Here is a 20,806-nt window from a genome sequence, read left to right on the forward strand (position 1 = left end):
AAGTTAAACTAATCTCTTCTGCCTGCACGTGATCCACAATCCCTCTATTTCCTGCATATCTATGCGACTTTCTAAATGTCACTATCGTATCTGCTTCCACCACCACTCCTAGCAGTGCGTTCCAGGCACCCACCACCCTCTGTGTAAAAAAAACGCCCCAAACATCTCTTTTACAGCTTGCCCCTCTCACCTTAAAGCTATGCACTATGGTCTTTGACATTTCCACCCTGGGGTAAAGGTTCTATCATCTTCCTTAGTATTCAGAGAATTCATGGGATTTGAGATACTGAGGGGCAGTGGGAGGGTGGAGAGGGAAACCGTATCTGTGCATAGGAGCCCGGGCAGGGAGCTGGATCTCCGCCTCCCAGCAGATCAATGATAGCCACTTTACCCCATCAAACGGGTCTGGCTGGGATGGGGCATCGAGGTGGGCACAGACGAGTTGAGCCAAAGGTTGTCCGACCGTTCATGGTGTCTCTTACCCGTTCTTGGCAAAGTTGGCCCAGTAACTCATCACAGTTCTGCTTAAAGCCAGCTCTTCTGCCGTGACGTTCTCTGCAAGAGTCATGCTCAAGGTTATTGTCATCTGCACAAGTACAGCAAGGAACATCACAGGCACAAAGACTCAGACAACACACAAGAACATAAACTATTAATACATTACACATAAAAATTCTAAAAGAAAGAAGACAATATAAAGAAAAACAAGACATTGGTTCAAAACCATATTTAGAAAGTCCTTACAAGAGCAGTATTCTGAGGTGGGATTAGGGTTGTGTGGGTCGGCTGATGGTTGTAGGAAAGTAGCTGTTCCTGGACCTAGTGGTGTGGGAGGGACTTCATGCACAGGAAGGAACTGCAGATGCTGGTTTATACCGAGGGTAGATGCAAAATGCTGGAGTAATTCAGCGGGTCAGGCAGCATCTCTGGAGAAAAGCAATAAGTGACGTTTCGGGTCGGAACCCAACTGTTTAAGGTTGAAGAAGGGTTCCAACTCGAAACATCCATTTCTTTACTCTAGAGATGCTGCCTGAATTGCTGAGTTACTCCAGCACTTTGTCTATCTTCAGCGTGGGACTTCAGGCTTCTGTACCCCCTGCCAGACAGTAGCAGTGAGAAGAGGTCACAGCCGGACGGTGGGGGATACGTGATCATAGATGCCGCCTTCTTGAGGCAGCGCCCTGGTGTCAATGCTTTGGATGGTGGGGAGGGCTGTGCTCGTGATGTCCACCGCTCTCTGCAGCCTCTTGTGGTCCTCTGTTGGAATTGCCAAACCAGGCCATGATGCAGCCAGTCAGGATACTTTCTGCAATACATTTGTCAAAATTTGTAAGAGTTTTTTGGAGACATATCAAATCTCTTTAAACTCCTAAGAAAGTAGAGACAGCAGAAAACCTTCTTCATGGCTGCGTTTATGTGCTGGGCCCAGGGCAGGTCATCTGAGATGTTAACACACAGGAATTTGAAGCTGCTAACTCTCTGCACCACCAACTCACCAATAACAACTGGTGCCTCGGTCTCTCGACTTCCCCTTTCTGAAGTCAACAATCAGTTTCTATTTAGGGAGTTTCTTCCCAGTTGTTATCAGGCAACTAAACCATCCTATCACAACTAGAGAGCGGTCCTGAGCTACCATCTATCTCATTGGAGACGCTCGGACTATCTTTAATCGAACCTTACTGGACTTTATCTTGCGCTAAACGTTATTCTCTTCATCCTGCATCTCTACGCTGTGGATGTAATTGTAAACATGTGTCTTCTTTCCGCTGACTGGATAATACACAAATAAAAGCTTTTCATTGTACCTCGGTAAACGTGACAATAATAAACTAATCTCAATCAAACTGAACCCAATCAGACTGAACTCAATCAGACCCAACTCAATCAGACCTAAACCTAAACTAAATTAAATCTAATCTAAACTAAACCTAAACCTGACGTTGAATAAGAGTGTGTCACAGGAGGAGAGAAGGGCCGGTGATCAGGGGAAGGGAGGGAAGGTGAAGTGGGGTAACGTTTAAGGTGAAAGAAAGGTGAGTTCAGGGGAAAGTAAATGGGATAGGCAGAATCAGGAGTGTGCTGGAACACTCAGAGAGGCAGACAGCAGGGAAACAGACCCTTCGGCCCATCCCATCCATGCTGACCAACACGTCCCGCTGAGTTTACCTCTGACACTTTGTCAGAGTGGACTGTGGACTGTGCGACTGAGAGAGGAGGTCCCACCTCCCAGCACCTGGCTCACCTGTTAAAACCATGTCTCCATCCCAGAAGGGAGAACCAAAGACGTAGCCGAGCTCTTCTCCGTGGTCAGCCTTCACGAAGTCGGGCCGGTGGCGGATGATGCTGGTGCTGTGCTGGAACTCGTACAGAAACACCGGGATGCCCGCATCTGTGGAAGGGCAACAAGATGGGTTAGTACCTGGAGCGGCAGGGGGCGTGGGCAGTCTGAGGCAGGTCCTCTGTATCGCGGAAGGGGATTCAGTACTGAGAGGCAAGGATCAAAATTCATCTGTAAAGTAAACAAAACAAGGATTTTAGTTTAGAGATACAGCGCGGACACAGTCACAGGCACAGAGTCCGCACCGGCCGGCAATCACTCATTCACAGAGTCCGCACTGACCGGCAATCACTCGTTCACAGAGTCCGCACTGACCGGCAATCACTCATTCACAGAGTCCGCACTGACCGGCAATCACCCGTTCACATTAGTTCTTTCCCACACACCAGGGACAATTTAAAGAAACCAATTAACCTACAAACCTGTACGTCTTTGAGATGTGGGAGGAAACCCACGCGCTCACAGGGATAACGTGCAATTTCCATACAGACAACACCCGAGGTCAGGATCGAACCAGGGTCTCTGGCCCCGTAAGGCAGCAACTCCACTGCTCCACCATGGTACTCAAGGGGGTCTGGAACTCTCTGGCCCAAATGGTGGGGGTAGGTGGCAGAGAGATCCATAACCCAGAGGCTAAAAGCTGGGACCAGGGGAATGGGGTTAATCTGGTCAGTGAGTCACACGGATGAAATAAGGCATCTCCGGAAGTGTTTTACTATGTGGGGGCTTGGGACGCTGCCAGGGGTGGTGGTGGAGGCAGATTAAAAGGCTTTTAGATAGGCACGAATACACAGGGAATGGAGAGGTACAGATCACCTGCAGGCAGAGGAGATTAGTTTAACAGCATCATGGCCGGCATGGACATTGTGGACCATCGGACCTGTTCCTGCACTGTACTGTTTTATGTCCTGTATACAGTACAGCACAGGAACAGGCCCTTCGGCCCATAATGTCCATGCCAAAATGATGTCAAGTTAAACTCAGATCCCTCCAAATGCATATGCCTATCCACAAATCTCTTCAATGTATCTGCCTCCACACCACCCCCGGCAGCATTGTCCAGGCATGTGCCCAAGACGTACAGGTTTGTAGGTTAATTGGCTTTGGCAAGTTGTAAAATTGTCCCTAATGTGCAAGATAGTGCTTGAGTACGGGGTGATCACTGGTCAGCACGGACTCGGTGGGCCAAAGGGCCTGTTTCCGCGCTGTTTCTCTAAAATCTAAAGTACTAAACTCAAACCGTAACAGGTCTATAACACAATACACATAGATACAATACACATTTAATAACGAATTATTGCGATAAATTAATAACCCCTTTAAAATGGCACCATAGCTTGCTCTTCCCAGGTATAGACCACCTGTGAGTGGAAGATGCTGCCCCCCAGGGCTGTATTGCATGGGTTTTGGGGGTTACTTGCTTGGATCTGATACCTCGGCATAACCTTGCAGTGCGGACAGTTGGAAACACCATGAACACGTCTCCCAGCAGCTCAAGTTGCCTGTCCCGGATCTGAATCCTGTCCTGCGTGTCTCCCATGTATTCATCCAGGACTTGCTCCACTTCCTCCTCCGCCAGCTATCCTCAGAGAATGGAAGCAACACAGAGGCAGTCAGACCCGCCAGCACTTAAACGCTGGCTTTCACCTGTCAGGGTATTAAGAAGTTGGGGTAAAAAATAAACACAAAGTGTTGGAGTAACTCAACAGGTCAAACAGCACCCCCTGGGAAACATGGGTAATGACATTTTCAGTGTCTGAAGTCACCCACCCATGTGCTCCAGAGATGCTGTTCCACCCACCGACTTCCTCCAGCACACAGCTTCCTTATTTCTGAACCAGCATCTGCAGTTCCTTGCGGCTCCAAGGATTGGATCCCAAGTTGGGATGTTATGTTCCAGTTGTACACGGCATGGGTGAGACCGCACTTGTTCACCTTTGAGCACCATGCTATAGGAAAGATGTCATTAAGCTGGAAAGGATGCAGAGAACATTCACGAGGACGTTGCCAGGACTCAAGAGCCTGAGCTGGAGGGAGAGGTTGGGCAGGCTAGGAATTTATTCCTTGGAGTGCTGGAAGCTGAGGGGTGATCTTATTGAGGTGTATAAGAGCATGAGAGGAATAGATCGGGTAAAAACAGTCTTTTCAAGAACCAGAGAATATGGGTTTAAGGTGAGAGGGCAAGATTTAATAGGAACCGAGGGACAACCCTTCATTCAGAGTTTGGTGGGTGAATGAAATGAGCTGCCCGACTCTAAGAATTTACAGGATGTCCATGCACACCAACTTGGCATCCTGGGCTAGTCCCATTTGCCTGCACTTGGCCCATATCCCACTGAACCCTTCCTATCTATATACCTTCCCAAATGCCTTTTAAAAATTGTAGCTGTATCCTCTTCTATAGCTTCTTCTGGCAGCTCATTCCTGATACGGACCACCCTTTAGTTAAAAAGTCGCCATTTGAGGTCCCTCTTAAATCTTTCCCCTCTCACCTTAAACCTGTCCCTTTGACCCCAGTCCAGCCACAATCCATCTGCTCCGTCAAACCACCAGAGAGCTTCCAATGCTCCTGCCTCCACTCCCTGCAGGAGAAGCAATCCTTCACAGGCTTCCCGAATGGACAGGAATAATCTTACACAGCCTGACAAAACCATAGAGGCATACAGCGCAGAAACAGGCTCTTCAGCCCAACTTGCCCATGCCAACCAAGGTGCCCCATCTACACTAGTCCCACCTGCCCACGTTTGGCCCCTAGCCTTCTAAACCTTTCCTATCCACATACATGTTCAAATATCTTTTAAATTGTATCTGCCTCAACTACCTCCTTCGGCAGCTCTTTCCATATACCCAGCACCCTGTGTGTCACCCTCAGGTTCCTAAATCTTTCCCCTCTCACCTTAAACCTTACATCTTGTAATTCTTCCCCTTGTTTGAGGATCTCCCACTAGTTGAAACAAGAAACCCCTCCAGTCACACAGCGATACAACATGGAAACAGGCCCTTTCACAACTTGGTCAGCAAGGCCGAATTGGGCCGAAGGGCCTGTTTCCATGTTGTATGACTCCATGACTCTGAATGCCTCCTCTGGCAGCTCGTTCTGACCTGTTGAAACGGTGACCGTACATGAGAACCATCTCCATCATCACTCTGGCAGCCACAACCCTCCCATGACAATGGTGGAAGAGGTACTGACGCACAAATCCAACACGGTCAAAACGTGTAGGAAGGAACTATTGTACCTAGGTGTGATATATATATCCATTTATATATATATCCATATATATCCATTTACTACTTTAAGCATTTAAATGACATAGTGGATGTGTTTTTAACTTGTTTTGGTTGCACTGATCAGGAGTAGCTCTCCTAATTTTGTTGTATCTCTAAGTACAATGATAATAAAGGCTTATTATTATTATTATAACTGCAGACACTGGTTTACACCGAAGATAGACACAAAATGCTGGAGTAACTTAGCGGGTCAGGCAGCATCTCTGACGAAAAGGATTAGGTGACGTTTCAGGCCGGAACCCTTCTTCAAACTGATATTTGTCTGGGGAGACGGTAATGGAAGCATCGGTAATCTCGAGGAGTTTGAGGAAGCGTCTCGGCCCGAAACATCACCTGGTCCTTTTCTCCACAGATGCTGCCTGACCCACTGAGTTACTCCAGCACTTAGCGTTTATCTTCCAACGTGGTCAACGTTGGCCTCAAGTTTAACAGACTGAAGACATTTGCAGGAATTCATCCCAACAGGCGAGTGGGGGTTGAGAAACTCACAATTTTTGTGGATCGGATGGCCTTCTCTGCCACCTCTCTGTCCATTCCTTCCTCCCAGCCAGGCCGATTAAAGAACTGTTGAGAAAATACAGCAGTGAGAAGGGTAGTGCATACATCCATAATTTATAGATCAATGCACTCAGCTGCCTACCCACAACCCAGTGCGCATGGATCCCATAAACCTCACTATATGTGGGGTCAAGCGACTGCTCCTACTCATGGAGGCACAGTGGCGCAGATGGTAGACATCACTGGAAGGGAAAGATTCCCCTCACATCTCCCATGTTCCTTGTGCCCAAAACGTTAGATATGGCCACCAGCACAGCTGACTTCCACTGTGCCAACCGGCCAAACCTTGCCCATCTTCCAACACACTCTCTGGAACCACAGCTGACATTTCCGATCCTGCCCCAAAAAAGATCTGGAATCACAAAGATCTGTTGTCAAGGAGATCTTTGACTCCTCCAACTTTTGGAAGAGCTCAGCGTGTTGGATAGCATCTGTGGAGACAGAGGGAGGGTCAACGTTTCCGAGTGATTTCCTTCATTGAGGTTAACTTAATCTCACCTGAGCCAAAAGCCAGCCAACTTCATGGTTAGTGACTCCCAACAGGTATGGTACCATGTTGAACTGCTTTGCCTCAAGGAGTTGATCAACTTCTTTGGTCAGGAACACTCCGTCCACCACTATAGGTGCGAACGGCTTTTGGGAAACAGAAAAAGAAACAGGCTTAACACAGTGGCACAGCGGTAGAGTTCCTGCTTCAAAGCGCCAGAGAACCGGGTTCGATCCCGACTCCGAGTTTGTACGTTCTCTCTGTGACTGTGTGAGGTTTCTCCAAGTGCTCTGGTTTCTTCCCACACTCCAAAGACGTACACGTTTGTAGGTTAACTGGTTTCTGCAAATTGTAAATTGCCTCCAGTGTGTAGGGCGATGTAGTCTACAGCCTTTTTTTCATGTGTTGGAAGGAACTGCAGATGTTGGTTGAAACCGATGATAGACATAGCGTAACTCAGCGGACCAGGCAGCATCTCTGGAGAAAAGGAACAGGTGGCGCTTCGGGCCCAGATATAGATGGTGATATATATTTTGATATGGAACAAATGAATGAAAGATATGCACAAAGAACGATGATCAAGGAAAGGTGGAGCCCATAATGGTCCATTGTTGGCTGTGGGGTGGGTGATAACGAGTTATACAGATAGCAAAACTCAACAGGACGGCAGTGAAACTAGCCCGATGACTCGGGTGGGGGAGGAATGAGAGAGAGGGTCGTACTGCCGGGTTGTAAGGTGACTTTTCTTTCCCAAGCTGTATCTCTAACGTAAAACAAAAGTCAGTGGAGAATAGTGTGAGAAACGCAGCTGTGAAAGAGTTCAGACATGTGGTGAATGTACACGTGGTTCCAGAGCCAGGAGATCAGTAACCTTTGGGCCAGAACTTCCAGGTGTTCTGTTAGCAAGACAGTAGGTCAGAGAGAAAGATCACACAACATCCAAAAACTCTCCCGAATCAATGGATTATTTTGAAGTATCATTCCCATGGTAGGGAGGAATCATTTGAACATGTCCAGATTTACATTGAAGACCCTCGGACTGAGTTTAATCAGACTTTATCTTGCCCTAAACGTTATTCCCTTTATCCTGTATCTGTGCACTGTGGACAGCTCAATTATAATCATGTATAGTCTTTCTGCTGACTGGTTAGCACGCAACGAAACTGTGCCTCAGTGCACGTGACCATAAATAAAATAAACTAAAGAACATAGAGCAGAAACAGGGCCTTTGGTCCACCATGTCAGTGTTGAGCATGATGCCAGGTTTAATTAATCCCTTCTGCCTGCATGTGATCCATACCCCTCTATTCCCTGCTGATCCATGTGCCTTTCCTGAATACTCTTAAACTCAGCTATTGTACCTGCCTCCACCACCACTCCTGCAGTGTGTGTATGCAAGCGCGTGTGTGAGTGCGAGTGTGTGAGAGAGTGAGTGTTTGCATCTGCGCGTGCATGTGCGTGTACTTTGAATTTATTGAACTATACAATGAAAGAGTTTCAATGCACCTTGGCACACGTGACAATAAAGAACCATTGAACCCAAGACCATTGCTGCCAGCAATGTTACCCTGGATCATGCAGCAGAAACACTCATAGTGCGAGGACCTAACGCAGTGGGTTTCACCTACATTGCTATTGGTGAGGTTCAACATCTCTTCTTCTGACCTGCTCCTCAAGCAGTTGACCAGCTCCTGCGAAGTGTCCATGCCACAGCCCGTCTTGTTGGCCACCATCTGCAACAGAGTTGACAGTTAAAAAGTTACAGGAGCCCATCAAGTGTACTAGACCATTCAATCATTCCCATAAACCTCCTCTGGGCCCTCTCCAATGCCAACACATCTTTCCTCAGATATGGGACCCAAAACTGCTCACAATACTCCAAATGAGGTCTGACTAGTGCCCCATAAAGCCTCATCATTACATCCCTGTTTTTATATTCTACTCCTCTCGAAATAAATGCTAGTGTTGCATTTGCCTTCCTTACAACCGATTTGACTTGCAAATTAACTGTTTGGGAATACTGTACCAGCACTCATGTCCATTTGTACCTGTGGTTTCTGAATGTTCTCCACATTTAGAAAATAGGTCTACGCCTTTATTCCTACTGCCAACCTGCATGATTCCACACTTAGCCACACTATATTCCATCTGCCACTCCTCAGCCCACCGCCCACAGTGAGCATCACCAGATCCTCTAAAGGACAAAGACGAGAGCCTGCAGATCACTCGAAGTGCTGGAGTAACTCAGCGGGTCAGGCAGCATCTCTGGAGAACACGGGTAGGTGATGTTTCAGGTGTCATCTATCCATGTTCTCCAGAGATGCCACCTGACCGACTAAGTTACTCCAGCACTTTGTGTCCTTTTGTGTATTAACCATCTACACTTCACGCTGCCTCAGCCAGGCCACCAGCATAATCATGGACCAGTCTCACCCTGGTCACTCCCCCTTCTCCCCCCTCCCATCAGGGAAGAGGTACAGAGGTGTGAATGTGCACACCTCCAGATTCAAATTTATTTCCAGCTGTTATCAGGCAACTGAACCATCCTATCAACAACTAGAAAGTGGCCCTGAACTACTATCTACCTCATCGGAGATCCTGGGACTATCTTGTCATCTTGCATTAAATATTATTCACGTTATCCTGTATTTTTACACTGATTTTCTTTAAACAAAAAATGTATTCAATTATGAAAAATATTATATTTACAATACAATAAAACAAAACAGAACCCAGCACCATAATACACGACACACAGATATATTAAGTAAACTATTATGCAACTGTATTACAATCCTTGTCCAGGATACATTCCACCCCCCGCAGTGCCCCACGGTCCCGGAAATCCCCCAGGATGCCCATGGATAGTCCCTCTCCAACACCACCCGGGTGCGGACATAACTCCGGAAAAGGGACAGGCAGCTGGCTCTGGCAGAGCCCCCTTCCGCCTGGCGCCGTGACACGCGGATGGCCAGCTTGGCCAGGCCCTGGAGCAACCCAACCAGGACATCTTCGGCCCTACCCTCTCCCCTATGCACAGGGTGTGCAAAGATGAGAATGGTGGGTGAAAAGTGCAGCCAGAAGGTAAGGAGAAGCCCCTTTAGATAATGGAACAGTGGCTGCAACCTCACACACTCCATGTAAACACTTCCAGACCGCACAAGTGGCAGGCGGCTGGCGAGTCTGTGAACCGCTAGAGGAACAGGTTGCAGGGGACTCCTCGGTGCAATACCCTCCACCCCACGTCCCTGCGTAGAGGGACCCCCACCGGGGGGGGGCCTCGCGACCGGACGGCAACACCGACCACCACTTTGTGTCCGGACAATGGACCAGGGCGAGGAAGTGCAGGGTGTGGAGGAGGAGCCCGCACAGGACACGCCTCCCTGCGTCTCGGAGGGAGATGAAGGGTGTCGAGGAAAGGCGGCTCATGTTGTGTGGGACCGGCTCCCGGGAAGGATTACGGCGCCTGGGTCTGACGAGTACTTCTGGCTGAACGGGGATTTGTTCAGCCGCAAGTACTCCACACGGTCGAGCCTCCTCGACCCCCAGTGGGGCGGGACAAGGGCCGGCTGCTCTGTGAGTCAAGAGTGTTTGACTGTCAAATGTCCTGAAATGGAACAATGAAGCTCTTTCCATGACCTGGTTCTTTGAGGGCGTTTGAACTCGGTGGGAGATTTTCACACCGGAAAGCTGCAGATTGCAGACTTTTGAAACAAGTTAACTCACCTGAGCCGATGACATTGGATCTTTGTTGAAAAAGCTCTTCAGAAGCGCGGTGCCACTTTCCGAGATCGCCCTGTGAAACAGGCCAGAGGCCAGCGGAGAAACAAGCTGCAGGAAGAACAGGAGGCATCAGCAGGGTCTCACCGGCAGGCTCTTGCCCCAGCCTGTGGAAGTGCAGTGGGAAGGAGGGGGTGGTGGTTACAGCGGCTCGGAGGTTACAGGTTTTAGATGGAAAGTGGCGTTGCAAGTAGATAGGGTGGTTAAAAAGGTTTTTCGCACATTGGCCAACATCAGTACTGAGTATAGAAGTTGGGAGGTCATGTTACAGTTGGACAAGACTTTGGTGAGGCCACGTTTAGATTATTGTGTTCAGCTTTGGTCACCATGCCATAGGAAAGATGTTGTCAAGCTGGAAAGGTGCAGAGAAGATTTAACAGGATGCTGCCAGGACTCAAGGGACTGAGCTACGGAGAGATTGAGCAGGCTAGGACTTTATGCACCTTTATAAGATCACCCATCATCCTTCTGCACACCAAGGAATAAAATCATGAGGAGAATAGATCGGGTCAATGCACAATCTTTTGCCAGATTAGGGGAATCGAGAACCAGAGGACATAGATTTAAAGTTAGCAGTGAAAGATTTAATGGAAACATCTTTTTTTTACACAAAGGGTGATTGGTGTATGGAATGAGCTACCAGAGAAGGTATTTGCAGCTGGTACTATTATAACATTTAAGAGACATTCGGATAGTTTTAGAGGGATATGGACCAAACACAGACAGATGGGACTAGTATAGATGGGTCAGGGTGGTCGGAATGGGAAAGATAGATCAAGGGGCCTGTTTCCACGCTGTAAGACTCTATGGGGTACAGAGGACTTCTCATGGGTGTGGGGTGAGATGGGCGGACATCACCCCACTCTCCAGTGGGAACATTGCAAGGGAACAGAGAATCAAGACCACCGGTGACACAGAGATATAAAGTACTGCAGATGTCAAAATCTTGAGCAAAACACAGGGCTCGGGGAACTCAATGGTTCAGGTATCTGTGGAGGGAATGGACAGACGACGTGTCAGGCCAGGACTCTTCTTCTGACTGATGGAGTAGGTGGGGAGAAAGCTGGAAAAGAGGAGGAGCAGGACAAAGCCTGGTGAGTGATAGAAACAAAGAACTGCCGATGCTCGTTTATACTGAAAATAGACACAAAGTGCCAGAGCAACTCAGCGGGTCAGGCAGCATCTCTGGAGAAAAACGATAGGTGATGTTTCGGGCTGGGACCCTTTTTTCACTTAGACTCATGAGAAGGGTCATCACTTATTCTTTTTCTCCAGAGATGCTGCCTGACCCGCTGAGTTACTCCAGCCCTCTGGGTGATAGGTGGATACAGGTCAGAGGGAAGGTTTGATTGGCAGATGGGTGGAGTGATGGAGAAAAGGTGAAAAGGATGGGCAGATGAGGAGAGGAGAGGAGGAATGGAATGTGGGGTCTGGGGCAGTGCAGTCGGGGTGGGGTGGGGAGGGGGGGGGGGGGGTAAGGAGGACTGAGAGCAGCGTAGGTCAAAGGAGGGCTAAGGAGCTTACCAACAGCGAGACACTTATCCCCCCGGCCGACTCCCCGAAGATGGTGACGGAGCGGGGGTCGCCCCCATAGCTGCCGATGTTTGCTTGGACCCACTGCAGGGCTGCAACCTGATCCAACAGGCCCAGGTTTGCCGGCATTGCAGCATCACCCGTGCTGAGGGGAGAAAGGCAGCACTGTGACCCTGTAATGTGAGCACCACCGCTGCAGCAGCGCTGTAGTGAGGAGAGGGGGAAGGTGGGTGGGGGAAGGTGGGTGGGGGCAGGGGGCAGGGGGGAGGGGGGCAGAGGGGCGACAGGGCAACGGGGGGGTGGCAACGGGGGGGGGGGGTCAGAGGGTACGGGGGGCAACGGGGAGGATGGGGCGGCCGTTTACCTGAGGAAGCCGAGAATCCCCAGCCGGTACTGGATCACCACGATCACCACCCTCTCGTACGCTGCCAACGGCGAGGCGTCGTAGAATGCGGCAGTGCCTAACTGAAAACCACCGCCGTGGATCCACACCATCACCTGGGGAAGGGCAGCAGGTGAGCACAGACCTCTCCGGTACAGACACCCACCCAAAATAACACCCCCCACCCCCCCTATCGAACAAACCCTCTCCAAACACAATCACCTGGGGCGGGGCAACAGGTCAGCACAGACCCACATCCACGCACCCCCCCCCCCCCCCGAGGTACAGACCCCCACCCTCATAACAGACACTCCATCACCATGGGTGGAGCACAGAACCGCACCTATGCTCCAACGTTCCAAACACCCCACCACACCCCGACACCAAACCCCCAGCGCACCCAACCCCCACCCCCAACAAACCCCCACCGCACCGAACCCCCGCCCTCAGTGAACCCCCCACCCCCACCAAACCCCCCCCAACCCCACCCGTACCAAAAACACCAAACCCCCAGCGCACCCAACCCCCACCCCCAACAAACCCCCCACCCCCACCAAACCCCCCGCACCAACCCCCCCCCAACCCCACCCGCACCAAAAACACCAAACCCCCACCTGTACCAAACACCCCCCAAACCCCCACCGCACACCAAACCCCCCTCCCACCATACCAAACCCCCCAAAACCCCACCTGCACCAACCCCCACCACACCCCCCATCTCCCGGGTTCCTCCCGGGGTGCCGGCTACTCACGGGCAGCTTGGTCTGGGTGTCGGTGGGGCTGACGGGAGTGTGTACATTCAGGTACAGGCAGTCCTCCCTGTACGTCCGCCGGGGCATCGTGACCGTCAGCATCTCCAGCAGCATGTCCTCCATGGAGGGGTCCTGTGGGCAGCTGCAGTGTGGCAGAGGGGAGTTAACCAGCCTGCAGCTCGGTATCAGCTCGTTATTGGCGCAACATACAGTTACAGAGAAAATGCAGGTTAAAAAGTTTATAGTTTACAATGATATAGGTTGGAAATTCAAGGCTACACCCTAGCCTATGGGAGGACCGTTCAGTAGTCTGATAACAGCAAGGACAGACTGTTACTGAATCTGCTGATGTGCGCTTTCAAGCTTCTGTACCTTCTGCCCGATGGGAGAGGGGAGACGAGGGAGTGACTGGGGTGTGCAGGGTGCTTGATCATGTTAGCTGCTTTCCCAACGCAGTCCTTCTTCAGATTGGACCCTCTACAGACCAGCCTTGAGACAGGCATATGGGCTTGCAGGGAATGGAGGGATATAGATCACGTGCAGGCGGAGGAGGTCCGTGCAATTTGCCGTCGCATTCAGCACGGACATTGTGGGCCGAAGGGCCTGTTCCTGTGCTGTACTGTTCTGTGTACATTTAATTCCTGCATCCACCCTGCCTGGTCCCTGGAGAATCCCTATCCTCATGAGAGAGACGGTGACCGGGGAGGAGCAGTTACCGGCGGTCGGAGGGAGCGGGGCAAAGGTGCGGCACTCACCCTGCGGCAAAGGCCGTGGCTTTCCTGGTCCCAGTCCACCCCTCCGGCTGCTCCGGCCTCGAGAACCGCAGGGGACCAATGGGGGGCTTGGCGAAAGGGACCCCCAGGTAGCTGTAGACAGGCGTGTCTGTCCCTTTCACCGACACACGCTTCCCCTCCAGCGCCCCGTAGCTGGTGACCACAATCGGACGGCCATCACCTGCAGCTGCAAGGTTCCAGATGGTTACTTATCTAAATATAAATGTCTTGGACGTAAATGTAGACAAGGTGGTTAGTTTATTATCGACACATGTACCGAGGTAAAGTGAAACGCTTTTTTGTAGTGCGCTATCCAGTCAGCGGAAAGACTCTACATGATTACAATCGAGCCGTCCACAGTGTACAGATACAGGATGAAAGGAATAACATTTACTGCAAGATAAAGTCCAATGAAGTCCGATTAAAGATAGTCCACGGCTCTCCAATGAGGCAGACGGTAGTTTAGGACCGCTCTCTAGCTGTTGATGGAATGGTTCAGTTGCCAGATAAGATCTGGGAAGAAACTGTCTATGAATCTGGTTAATAAGTTGTAGATAGAGTTTAGAAGGACGATGGGGCAATATCTAGCTTGGAGTAGACATGGACAGGATGCTTCCAGTAGTGGGAGAATCTAGGACCTGAGGGCATAGCCTAAAAATAAATTATCAGCTAATCTATTTAAACCAAACTGTGATGGTGCAAAAAACCAAGGTCCATTAGTGTTGTGTAGGGTGGTTCAAGAGCCTGATGATTGCTGGGATCAAGCTGTTCCTGAACCTGGAGGTTCTTAGGCTCCTATAGTAGCTGTCAAATGAGAGTGTGGCCAGAGTGGTGTGGGTCTCTGATGATGCTGGCTGCCTTTTTGAGGCAGCGCCTCCTGTAGATCCCTTCGATGGTGGGGAGGTCAGTACCCGTGATGGACCGGGCAGTGTCCACCACTCTCTGTAATCTCCTTCATTCCAGGCCGTTTCAGTTGCCGAACCAGGATGTGATGCAACCAGTCAGTGTGCCCTCTGCTGCTCAAACCAATCTTCTGCTCCTTGTGTAACTATCGCATAACTTCCATGTTTCGAACACTCCAGCACACTGTGTTCTGATGATAAGGAATGCTTCCTGCTGGCTCAGAAGTTGCCAAAGTATTGTAGTAAGTCATGTTGGAATCCTCCTGTGGTGAATGGGGGGATGTGATGTGTAGAAAACGGGTTTCCTCATCCCTCTAACAGGAAGTTCTCAAAATCACTTACTGTAACATCATTGCATTGCAAAATAGTCTGACAGCGTGGAAACCCTTCGGCCCAACTTGCCACCACCAACCCTGTCCCATCTACGCCAGCCCCACCTGCCTGCGTTTGGCCCGTATCCCTCTAAACCTATCCTGTCCAAGTGTAAAGGCTTCTGAAATGTTACAATAGTCCCTGCCTCAATTACCTCCTCTGGTTCCATGCACCCAATCCTTGTACTCAAGTATGCCAAACGCATTCATCACCCTAGCCCATTGCGTTGCCATTTAATCCCACAAATACCCCAGCTCTTTCTCTCAGCCCTGCAAAACGTCCTTAAAATATTTGTCCAATTCATTCTTGGAAGTTCCTATTGTATGTCCCTCTCCAGCGCTCCCTCTGAACTTGCATGTCCATGTGAAGCTGGTGTGGGTGGCGCAACAAATGCACTCCGCACTCCACGGCAGGAGAGAGAGAGGGAGCTCCAGTCTGCAGCTGAGATCCCCCCCTCCCCCCTCCCCTCCTAACCCACTCCCTCCCCAATGTTCCAGAGTGGCACTGAGAGCAGCAACTCTCATGGGGCTAAAGTGACCTGAACAAGAACACTGAACAAAGACGGTAAACTGATACTCCCCACGCTCCTTTGACGTTCCCTTGTTCTCTAATTACTCACTCATTGACGTGTGGAATTTTTTTCCTCAATTTACCATTTCCAAAAAAAGTGCGCTTCCTTATTTTTAAACAGAGCTATCGGATTTCTTCCTGCAAAGGAATGTCCTCCAGATGCACTTCTTTCAGCCACTGTGGGCAGGGTGAACTGCAGGAGTCAATAGACAATAGGTGCAGGAGTAGGCCATTCGGCCCTTCGATGCATGCATCCCCTCCCCATTCGGGGACAGCCAAGAGCTCAAACACTCCCAGCTGTTATCAGGCAGAACCATCCTATCACCAACTAGAGCAGTCCTGATCTCCCATCTACCTCATTGGAGACCCTTGGAATATATTTAATAAGACTTTACTGGACTTTATCTTGCACTAAACGTCATTCCCTTTATCCTGTATCTGTAGACGGCTCGATTGTAATCATGTACACTGACTGAGAAGCAGGCGACAAAAAAGCTTTTCACCGTTACTCGGTACATGTGACAATAAACTGAACTAGAAAAGTGTTGGAGTAACTCAGCGGGTCAGGCAGCATCTCTGGAGAAAAAGAACCGGCGACACTCCTGCAGTCTGAAGAAGGGTTCCGACCCGAAACGTCACCTAAACCTTTTCTCCAGAGATGTTGCTTGACCTGCTAGGTTACTCTGGCACTTTGCGTCTATCTTTGGTGTAAACCAGCATCGACAGTTCTTCGTTTCTACGGTTAGGAGCTCAAACACCTGGGCCAGGGAGTCCTGCTTTCTGATACGTTGTCTGTCCCTTTCCCCAGGCCCACTGAGTTCCTCCAGCACTTTGCAATAAAAAGGAACTGCAGATGCTGGTTTATATCAAAGGTAGATATAAAATGTTGGAGTAACTCAGCTTGCAGCAAAGTGTCCCGACCCAAGATATCACCTATCAATTTCTCCAGAGATGCTGCCTGACCTGCTGAGTTCCTCCAGCGCTTTGTGTTTTGATCAATATTCCAGCATATTTAGTTATCCAGCCTGTGCTCGCTTCACCTCTGGAAGTTCGTCCCATTGTCAATGATTCCCCCCCAGGTTCCACAGACGCACTGGAGAAAACATCCCTTTGAGATTAACCACAGCTTGGTTTGGGAACAGCTCTGCCCAAGACCCCAACAAATTGCAGAGTTGTGGATGTAGCCCAGTCCATCACACAGCCCAGACTCCCCGCCATTGACTCCATCTATGCCTCACACTGCCTCGGGAAAGCAGCCAACGCAATCAAGGACCACTCACACCCCGTCTCCCTCTTTTCCCCTCTCCCGTCGGGCAGAGGATTCAAAAGCTCGAAAGCACACACCACATTCAGGAACAGCTACTTCCCTGCTGTTATCAGATAACTGATTGGTCCTCCCATAAACTAGGGTGTAGTCCCAATCTACCTTATTGTGGATCTTGCACTTTTTATTTAGCTGCACTTTCTCTACAACTATAATGCTACAACGCTGTAGCACTATATTCTGCAATCTGGTTTTTTTTTTCTTTGCACTACCTGTTGTACTTGTATATGGCTGGTTGTAGTCATGTATAGTGTGATTTGACTGAATAGCATAGAAAGATTTTCACTGTGCCTCGTACACATGACAATAATAGGTTAATAACAACCCACAACTGCGCCCTCCATACACACAAAACCAGTCGCGTTGAGACGTTGTTTAGTCAGTGAATTACTTCCGATGGTGGGCAGCACAATGGCAGCAGGTAGAGTTGCTGCCTCACGGCGACAGAGACCTGGGGTCAGTCCCGACCACAGATACTAGAGGAACAAGATAGACCACTTTGGTGTAGCTCCTTTGCATCCTACGCTTCAGTATAGAGTGATTGCACGGCAGGCGAGGTCACGGCCCCTGACCCATACTGGAGGGCACGCCGTGCACTGTAGTTCAATGTTGCGGCCGCACTTTGCTGCAGCTCGGCTTTCCCCGGACCCTCTGGCTGGTCTTCTCCCATCAGCGCATCTCTGCCCCCCGCCTGTTGCTCCGACCGTCCCAACACCTCTACCCGTTCCAGCGCTCCTCCAGGTTCGGCGCCCCTGCTCTGCGCCTCGCTTCCTGCGGTTATTCGGCCCCTCGCCGCTCCTGCTGGCCCTCCAGCCCTTCTCCCCGCTCACCCTCTCCGCCAGTGTCCGTTTCCACTTGGCCGGCGCTCAACACCTCATGGCTGGGGCCGCCGAGCAGAGCCATGGCCTGGTCCACCTCAGCTCCCAGCGCCCGGCCCAGCTCTCGCTGCTGCTTACCTTGACCTCCACTGCCGATCGGCCTATCCCCGGCTCCTCTTCGGAATCGACACTCCACTCATTGTCTTCACCACCTCCTCCTCCCTGGGCCCTTCGCCCTCAGGTGGGTCGCCGACCTCTAGCGCTCGCTGCTTCTGCCCCTGCAGACCCTCCAGGCCCCTCGGCTTGGGTTCTTCCCGCTACTCCTCCCCCAGCTCGCTCAACCCCGTCCTTTCCTCCTCCTCCTCCTCCTCCTCCTCTTCTCCCCCCGGTCAGTGGCTCTCAGCTTCTCGGCCTTGCTCTCCAGCCTCCCTTCCCGGCCATGTTGTCCCTTCTCCCGCCGGCTGGCCAGATGTCTCCCCAGCTGCTCCTTGCATCTGCGGGCCTGGCAGCCCTTCTCCCGGTTCCTCTTCCTCCGCCGGATCCTCCAGCTTCTTCCTCTTTTTTTACAGCACACAAATTGGCCTTTTGGCGGTTTTTTAAAAGTAATAATGTCCGTGTTGCATGTATTGGTCGTGTATGTTGGAAGCTGCCATGTCCTCCAGTTGCCTTGAGCGACTCCGCGCGTCAAGCACTTTGACCTTACGTGCAATCCCCTAATAGGCCATTTCAGTGGAGTGGTCCATCTTGTTCCTCTAGTATCTTTGGTCCCAACTACCGGTGCTGTCCGTGTGGAGTTTGCACATTCTCCCTGTGACCGCGTGGGTTATCTCCGGGTGCTCTGGTTTCCTTCCCACATTCCAAAGATGTGCGGGTTTGTAGATGAATTGGCCTCTTTAAGGTTCCCCGAGTGTGTAGGGAGTGGATGTGAAAGTGGGATTAACATGGAACTGGTGTGATCGGGTGATCGATGGTTGGCGTGGACTCGGTGGGCTGAAGGGCCTGTTTCCACGCAGAGGAGTTGTGAACTGCAAAGCTGGAGGGAGGGATATGGGACGAAGGAGGAGCAGGTTAAGCTAGAGCAGGAGAGAGCTAGATAGATCTCTTAATGATAGCGGAATCAGGGGGTATGGGGAGAAGGCAGGAACGGGGTACTGATTGAGAATGATCAGCCATGGTCACATTGAATGGTGGTGCTGGCTCGAAGGGCCGAATGGCCTACTCCTGCACTTATTGTCTATTGTTAAGGAGACAAGGGGTTAAAGGGGAAATTGGGACTCGGGGATGGGAGACAATCGTATGGAATACAATACAATACAATACAATAAATATATCTTTATTGTCATTGTACAGGGGTACAACGAGATTGGGAATGCGCCTCCCATACGATGCAATAATTTAATTAGCTAGTCAGTATTAGCTAGAGGAAAAAGAAGCAACGTGAGTGGGAGAGGTGTGTGTGCCCGGGCTGGGCGAGGAGCAGGGTAAGGGGAAAGCTGCTTGAAATTGGAGAGTTCAATGTTGGGTTGTGAGCTGCACGAACGGAACCTGAAGCGCCATTGTTATTTATTGTGAAAGAAGGCTTTTGTTGAAGTAACAAAGGGGGGAGGGGGGGGGGGGGTGCAGAGTGGTGTCAGAGCAGAGGGCAAGTCTCTGTCATCTCCGCGGGAGGGAGGGAGTGGAGCGGAGGAGTGGGGAAACTATTCGCAGCCCAGGAACGGACTTCACCCCGCCACGCTCACATGTGGACCTCAGCCCCGTCGCACCCCCTCCCGACCTTCCTGCACCCTGTCCGCTGATCGATCTGTACCGGCTTCTGACTCTGCTCCTTTCCCACATCTAAACACCTCATGTGTCCTCCCCCATCCTACCCATTCCAGCTCTGTTCCCCGCCCTCCCTCTCCCCCAACTCTCTCCCCCCACCCCCCCTTCTCTCCCCACCATGCCTTCTCTCCCCCCCTTTCTCTCTCTCTTCCGCCCCCTTTCTCTTCCGCCCCCCTTTTCTCTCCCCCTCCCCCCTTCTAAACACCTCATGTGTCCTCCCCCATCCTACCCATCTCTCTCCTCCCACCCCTCTTCTCTCTCTCCCCCTTCTCTCTCCCCCCTTCTCTCTCTCTCTCCCCCCCTTCTCTCTCTCCCCCCTTCTCTCTCTCTCTCCCCCCTTCTCTCTCTCTCTCCCCCCCTTCTCTCTCTCCCCTCCTTCTTTCTCTCTCTCTCTCCCCCCCCCCTTCTCTCTCTCTTCCCCCCTCCTTCTCTCCCCCCCCCCTCTTATCCCGCACCCCTGACCTGCGGCGGTCGCCAGCGCCAGGACGGAGAGTAGAGCGGCGGCGGTGAGTCCAGAACCCATAGCCTCGGTCGGACCCAGCTCCCGAGTGAGTGAGGCGGGGCGGTCCCAGGCAGCGGCTTTATGAGCGGCGGGGGCGGACCGGCCCTGCACTGTCCCGCCCGCAGCCGGCCCCAACCTCGCCTCACGGTGGCGCAGCGGTAGAGTTGCTGCCTTCCAGCCAATGCAGCGCCTGAGACTCGGGTTCGATCCTGACTACGGGCGCCGTCTGTACAGAGTTTGTACGTTCTCCCCGTGACCTGCGTGGGTTTTCTCAAGAGAGCGCTAGATAGAGCTCTTAAGGATAGCGGGGAGTCAGGGGGTATGGGGAGAAGGCAGGAACGAGGTACTGATTGAGAATGATCAGCCATGGTCACATTGAATGGTGGTGCTGGCTCGAAGGGCCGAATGGCCTCCTCCTGCACCTATTGTCTATTGACCCGGTGGGCCGAAGGGCCTGTTTCCGCGCTGTATCTCTAAATCTAAAAAATCATTCACCTCCCCACCCCCTGGCCGGAGCCGCGGGCGGCACCCTCATCAACCGCTGATTGGAAAATGCGAGGTAAAGTTTGTGAAACCAACTGCTCCCCAGCTAAACCCGGCACA

The 20,806-nt window shown here is 51.2% G+C and overlaps 1 protein-coding gene across 2 annotated transcripts in view; it reads right to left on the reverse strand.

Moving 5' to 3' along the window:
• Window positions 1-20,321, reverse strand: part of LOC144594332 (fatty acyl-CoA hydrolase precursor, medium chain-like) — a 35,653-nt gene extending 15,332 nt beyond the window's left edge. The window contains exons 1-12 of one of the 2 annotated variants that reach the window (XM_078400707.1): window positions 20,164-20,321; window positions 13,877-14,081; window positions 13,122-13,263; window positions 12,352-12,485; window positions 11,979-12,132; window positions 10,401-10,505; window positions 8,303-8,407; window positions 6,686-6,820; window positions 6,119-6,193; window positions 3,773-3,917; window positions 2,243-2,389; window positions 483-555 (exon numbers count right to left, since the gene is read on the reverse strand). In XM_078400707.1, coding sequence (XP_078256833.1) covers window positions 483-555; window positions 2,243-2,389; window positions 3,773-3,917; window positions 6,119-6,193; window positions 6,686-6,820; window positions 8,303-8,407; window positions 10,401-10,505; window positions 11,979-12,132; window positions 12,352-12,485; window positions 13,122-13,263; window positions 13,877-14,081; window positions 20,164-20,224 — 1,481 coding nt within the window. In that variant the 5' untranslated portion in view covers window positions 20,225-20,321. The remainder of the gene's footprint in view (window positions 1-482; window positions 556-2,242; window positions 2,390-3,772; window positions 3,918-6,118; window positions 6,194-6,685; window positions 6,821-8,302; window positions 8,408-10,400; window positions 10,506-11,978; window positions 12,133-12,351; window positions 12,486-13,121; window positions 13,264-13,876; window positions 14,082-20,163) is intronic. The other variant, XM_078400708.1, reaches the window with a different exon arrangement.
• Window positions 20,322-20,806: the final 485 nt, after the last annotated feature.

This window comes from Rhinoraja longicauda, chromosome 6 (genome assembly GCF_053455715.1).
Source record: "Rhinoraja longicauda isolate Sanriku21f chromosome 6, sRhiLon1.1, whole genome shotgun sequence".
Lineage (NCBI taxonomy): Eukaryota > Metazoa > Chordata > Chondrichthyes > Rajiformes > Arhynchobatidae > Rhinoraja > Rhinoraja longicauda.